The 6,634-nt window shown below is 46.2% G+C and overlaps 1 protein-coding gene across 1 annotated transcript in view; it reads right to left on the bottom strand.

Annotated features, from left to right (window-relative positions):
- Nucleotides 1-6,634, bottom strand: part of MLKL (mixed lineage kinase domain like pseudokinase) — a 32,893-nt gene that overhangs the window by 24,380 nt on the left and 1,879 nt on the right. The window contains 1 exon segment of the mRNA XM_024124904.2: nt 3,467-3,931. Coding sequence (XP_023980672.1) covers nt 3,467-3,929 — 463 coding nt within the window. The 5' untranslated portion in view covers nt 3,930-3,931.

Genomic DNA, 6,634 nt, shown 5'->3' on the forward strand with positions numbered 1-6,634 from the left:
CAGTGAGAGGCCCGCGTACCGCAAAAAAAAAAAAAAAAAAAAAAAAAAAAAGACACTGAGTTGTTTTTTTTTTTTTTTTTAACTATAGTGTAATCTAACCTATCCTGATTTATATATTCAGAAATATGTTTAAAAAATTGATCATACACTACATAGGGTGGCCAACCATCCTAGTTTTCTCAGGACTGAGGAATTCTGAGGATATGGGACCTTCAGTGCTCAAACCAGGAAAATCGCAACAGACAATCTCAGACATGGTTAGTAGGAGTGATATTTCTACAACCTGTGTGGAGGGTAATCTGCCAACCTGTATCAAAATTTAAAATGTCCATACTCTTTGACCCAGCAATTAGACCCAGTAACTCTACTTCTAGGGATTTTCCCTAAAGATATCCTGAAATATATACAAAGATGCTCACAACAGGACTATTTACAATAGTGAAAAACTGGACACAACTTAAATGCCCATCAACAGGGAGATGCTTAAATATATCTGGTCCATGTTTACCAAGGAATATGAGACAACTCTATGGGCATATATACAGAAGAATATTCAAGGTTATTTACTGAGAAAAGCAAGAAGGAGAACAGTGTGTTTAGCATGCAACTGATTTTACAATAACAACAACAACAATAACAACAAACAGGGCTTCCCTGGTGGCGCAGTGGTTGCAAGTCTGCCTGCTGATGCAGGGGACACGAGTTCGTGCCCCGGTCTGGGAGGATCCCACGTGCCGCGGAGCGGCTGGGCCCGTGAGCCATGGCCGCTGGGCCTGCGCGTCCGGAGCCTGTGCTCCGCAACGGAAGAGGCCACAACAGTGAGAGGCCCGCGTACCCCCCCCAAAAAAAACAAAAAAAAACAAAACAACAAAATATAAACTTAAATCTCCAGAAGGCTATTCAAGAAACTGGTAAGAGAGCGCGTGTCTTGGAATGGAACCTTGCTGTCAAGGATGAGAGTGGCAGATTTATGTCTCATGCTGGGTCCTTTTTGTACCTTTTGAATTTTGTACTATATGAATGTATTACCCAATAAAAATGGCTTTACAAAATTGCAGGAAGTAAATCCTTTCCTCCAAGTTGATGACACCAACGGGCCACTTCCACCAGAAAGTGGACCAATGAAAACTCTGAAGATTAGGAAGGCCAGGGACCAATCCTGCCCTTTGGCTGGATCAGCCTCTGCACCGCCCCCAACCTCACTCCAACCCAATTCCTGACTCTCTTTTTCCTTGGCAGCAGGTACTTGGTTGGGGGATTAAAAATGCCTCACTTTTCCTCGTCCAGAAAAGAACCCATTTTGCCCACAGGTCTCTTCCATATCTGGTTTGTCCTGTTTGAGTGTCTCCTGCTGACCTGATTGGGGTTGGACCACCCTCCACATCAAGGTGGCAGAACAGTTATCCCTCTGAGTTCCATTACCTGGAAGGTTCATCCAAATGTCTTTCACTGTCCCCTTAATTCCTCTCCCTCCACCCACAATCCTAATAAGAGGGAAGGATTTGGAATTCATATCACCAGGATCTGCAAAAGTGTAAAGAGGTCACGGGTCCATCCTTCCCTCTCTTCCCTCTTCTGGTGGTCCCTGGCTCTACCGTCATCCCCCAGTCCAACCTAGCCCGTGTCTAATCCCTTTAGAGCCTTGCCCTCTGCCGAGTCCAATTCGAGCCACTCTAATTCAAGCCACTGTCATCTCTTACCTAGCCTCTAAAGTGGTCTCCTAACCGGGCTCATATTTCCACTCTTTTTTTTTTTTAACTTAAAAAAAAATAATTTATTTATTTATTTTTGGCTGCGCTGGGTCTTCGTTGCTTCACGCAGGCTTTCTCTAGTTGCGGCGAGCGGGGGCTACTCTTCGTTGCGGTGCACGGGCTTCTCATTGTGGTGGCATCTCTCGTTGCGGAGCACAGGCCCTAGGCATGCGGGCTTCAGTAGTTGTGGTGCACGGGCTCAGCAGTTGTGGCTCATGGGCTCTACAGCGCAGGCTCAGTAGTTGTGGCGCACGGGCTTAGTTGCTCCACGGCATGTGGCATCTTCCCAGAGCAGGGATCAAACCCATGTCCCCTGCATTGGCAGGCGGATTCTTAACCACTGCGCCACCAGGGAAGTTCCATACTTCTACTCTTGCCCCCTGGGGTTTTCTGAATTATTGTTCCCAATTCTTCACTCCCATGTAGTAGTATTACACATCCACACTCTGGCCACAGCCTCATAGTGGGCACCCCACCCTCCCTGTCCCTTCATGTTGGGCTTGCCCATATGACTTGCTTTGGATGCTAACGGATGTGATACAAATAGAGTCTTGAAATGTGCTGGCACTGGTGAGCTTCCCTTCTTGCCATTCTACCTCGGAAAGAACATTCTCCAGGTACTCATTGCTGCTTTAGCCTTGGCTCCAGAATGAGACACGTGGAACAGACCCAAATTGGACCTGGTGCCTAAAGGCCAGCCCAGCCAAGCCTACATGAGATCAGGAGAACCCCAGCAGATCCACAGATCTGTGAGCAAGAGAATTAATGACTATTGTTTTAAGCGTCTGAGTTCTGGTATGGTTTGTTATGCAGCATTAGTGCAGCAGTAATTGACTAATACATATCCATTTGCCACGTAGCAGCCTGGGTGATTTTCTTTTCATACAAATCAAATCATGACAGGCCCACATTTAAGGATCTCCTTTCACTGACTTCTAATGACTCAGAATAAAATCTAAAATTCTTATCAGGCCTACCAGGATCTGCATGACCTTGCTCCTGTATCTCCTGGCCTACTTCCCCACTTTAATCTGGTATCTCTCCTTCACCTACCACACTAAAGCCATCCTGGCTTCTGGCTGTTCCTCGCACCTCAGGGCTTTTGCATTCACTGTCTTCCCGGCCTGGAATGCGCCTCTCCCTCAACTTCACATGACTCGCTCCTTTTCATTATTCAAGGTGTACATTCAAATGTCACCCTGACCACTCTCGCTGCACCCACTGTCACTTTCCATCTCATTACCATGTGTACGATTTTTATTGCCTTTAGATAAAATAATTTACTTAGCCCTCTATCTGCAGACTTTATGTTCCATGAAGGCAAAGATCTTGTGTATTTTGCTCTGTGTTGAATCTCCAGCACTTAGAACAGTGCCTGGCACATGGTACTCAATTCCTGTTTGTTTAGATAATTAGTGAATTTTTCTTCCCGGATAATTTACATATTAATGGAAGGTCCTGGAAAAACTAAGGCTGGGAGGATTGACGTCAAAGAGAATGGAAAGGGAAACACGACTCATCAGTATCACCCCCACCCCGCCACTGGTGGCACACTCAAATCTCACCAGCCCCCACCATGTCTGTACCCAGGGATGTCCGGAGTTCTGAGTTACATGAATAGACCCCTGCTAAAACCTCTTCAGCCTTCCTGATTTTTTGGTAAACCAAAATGAGACTAATATACCCCCATTTGGAGTCCCCTCATCTAAAAGAACTCCTTACCACTTCTCAGTCTTGGATAACCTTCCTGTCTTCCTCTGCATCCTATTGATCTTCCTGTTGCCAGAATGCTCCTGGGCTGATGCTTGAAATATGCATCCATTGATCGACCTGAAGCAGCAGTGAGAACTCCTCCCAGACATCTCTCAGCCTCTTGTTCACTCCACTGAAGAGTATTCTGTCATGCCCTGCTGTTAGAAACTTCTGGATATTGGATTTATTGCTGAACTTATCTATCCGTTCCTTAGCTTCCGCTAGGGCAGCCTGGAAACGTTTCAGGGCAGTGGTTATCTCGGTGGGCAGGTTCCTCTCTCCTCGGGCCTGGAGCATTTGCAGAGGCTGCAGCAGGCCATGGACATGGTTCCTTAGATGCCAGCACTGTTTCTGGCAGTATTTCATCTCTTCACACTGGTTGTAGACAAGCTGGCCTAAGGAGATGATCTGCCTCAATTGATCCATATCTGGAAGAAACAGATGGAATTTGTTTAAGTCCCAGGAATCTCCTGCATATTTACTACTGGGCTAAGGGTGTCTGTGATTTAAATGGCTGTAGAGGTCCCCCCATCAATTTCATGTAAGGTAGAGATGGCTTGCTGTCCACCAAAATCTTCCAGTTTTAGCTGGGAAGTGTTGGCCCAGCTAGAACTACATCTCCCAGTCTTCCTTGCACCTTGATGTGGCCATGTGACTAGTTCTCACCACTACGGTGTGAGTAATATAAGTGTTACTTTGGGCTGAGTCAGGTTTGTCTCCTTCACACACTGTCAGCTGGTTACACAGGATGATGTAGCCCTAGGTGTGGTAGAGCCCAAGAAGGGAGAATCCTGGATCCCGGAATCATCACTTGGAGGAGAGCTGCTCATAAACCTGGAATATCTGCCATGGACTAAATTTCTATTGCATTTGAACCATTATATGTTGGGGTCTATTTATTAAATAAGTTTAGCCTATTCTAACAAATATATCCTGCCAAAGTATAGGGGTGACTATAGGATAGTAGGTTGAAAAGCTCAGGCCCTTTCTAAAGAGGGCAAGGATTACCTAGTAAGTCACCAACTCTTCAAGGATAAAGGGCCCAGTGGTGGAAGATCTTCTAGTTTTTAAAGAGCAATCAGAAATTTGGATTTTTATGTTAAATCTCTCAATTTAAAATATTGCAACCAAGTCAAAAAATGTTTTAAAAACTGTGTAGTCCGACACTGTGTTGGTCAAATAAAATATGTTTGTCAACTCGATATTGCCCATGAAGTCTCAGTTTACAACCTTGGCCACAGCCGGCTGGGGATATTCAGGACTGTAATAGAAGTTGGCTTCTGCAATCTCAAATTTTCTTTTCTGTCTCTTTTCCCAGGGCTTGAGCAGCCCTGCCTCCCTGCTCCTCACCTCCATCCCTCTCTACTGTGTTTTTAGCACTCTGTAAATTTGTTCCAGCCTCCCCATTGGCCGATGCATCAATAAGCCTTCATGTTGTAAGTGCTGACCCCTCAGAGGCATTTGCACTAAAGACTAAGAGATTTTTCAGGCCCAGAGGAGTTGGGGTAGACATCTGTGTTGCCTACACAGCATCCATTTCTCTACTTCCTATTGCTGCCCAAATTTTCTGTGACTATCCGCTCCTCCTCCATTCAGCAATCAGTTTGTGGGGAGCTGGCCCCACCCCTGGTCCTAAGGGTGAGACTTGTAACTAAGCCAGTGGTTCTAAACTGAAGGTGACTTTGCACACGCCCCCCACTCCCTGCTGGGACTTTTGGCCACGTCTGGAGACATTTTTGGTTGCCACGACTAGGGGATGGGTGTTATTGACATCTAGCAGGTAGAGGTCAAGGTGCTACGATGCATAGGATGCCTCCCACCCCACCCCGCCAACAAAGAATGATCCAGCCCAAAATGTCAATAGTGCAGGGGTTGAGAAACGTTGATCTAAGCCATCAGACAATTCCTAGTAGCTGATCACAGTGATTGGTTCAAAACTGGGCACCTGGGCTACTTTGAGGGGTACGTTTGCTGGGGAACTTCCTGGCTCCCCTAAGACAGCCCAGGAAGTCAGCTTCTAACTCTCAACCTCTCTCTGAATATGAGTGAGAAAGCATGGAGCCCTGATTCTAAAGCTGTGGAATGAGGCTAACCTACAGATGGCAGAACGGAAAGAAAAGAATGAGCCCTCAGTGACAACATTGAGCCACTGGTGGTTTCAACTGACCCTGAAGTCTACCCCATTCCTCAATTACAGGTTTCACGAACCAATAATCTTCCTTATTGTTTAAGCTCATTTGAATCGTGTTTGCTGTACTTGCAGCCAAAGGCAACTGGGTTCAGTAATGAATGATGATAATAGCGATGATTGCTACAGGCTAAGTGCTTTGGAACCACAAGCTCACCGTGGTTATCTGCATTGTATAGGTGAAGATCCTGAGGTAGGGAAAGGTTGCCTTTAAATAAGTACAAGTCCACGGAAACGGTTGCCAGAGGACTTTTATTTTGGCAGGCAAGATCTTAGTTCCCCCGCAGCGGGAGTGCGGAGTCTTAACCAATGGACCGCCAGGGAAGTCCCTCTAAAGTACTTTTAAACAAAGTTAATCCCAACAGTTCTAGTCCAAGAAGGTAATTGGTCTGGAGCCCAAATCTGGTTTAAAAGCATGAGTAAGAAACTAGCAGAAGCCAAACCAAATAAGCAACTAATTGATACATTTTTGTTGTTGCCTTAGTGTTATACTGATGTAACAAGAGAAGTAACAGGTATTAGGGCACACCTAAAAAGACTCAGTGGGTCTCAGGCTGCCCAGGTATTCGCAGTTGCTAAGCAGATCGCTTCACGGCCATTTCTTGGGACTCCTATGGGCAATGAACTATATGCCTTTCTCTGGTCCACCGGAGACAAAGGCAGATGTGAAAATGTTGCGGATTGCAGCTTCATAGCTCCAAGCTTCAGTGATATTATTGCCAGCCTCGGCAAAAAAGCCGTATCTCAGAAACAACTAAACAGAAGATCATCGGAAAAAATATCCCCCTCATCAAAGCAACAGTTTAAAATAATACATTTCGGGCTTCCCTGGTGGCGCAGTGGTTGCGCGTCCGCCTGCCGATGCAGGGGAACTGGGTTCGCGCCCCAGTCTGGGAGGATCCCACATGCCGCGGAGCGGCTGGGCCCGTGAGCCACGGCCGCT

This window comes from Physeter macrocephalus, chromosome 17, assembly GCF_002837175.3.
Source record: "Physeter macrocephalus isolate SW-GA chromosome 17, ASM283717v5, whole genome shotgun sequence".
NCBI lineage: Eukaryota > Metazoa > Chordata > Mammalia > Artiodactyla > Physeteridae > Physeter > Physeter macrocephalus.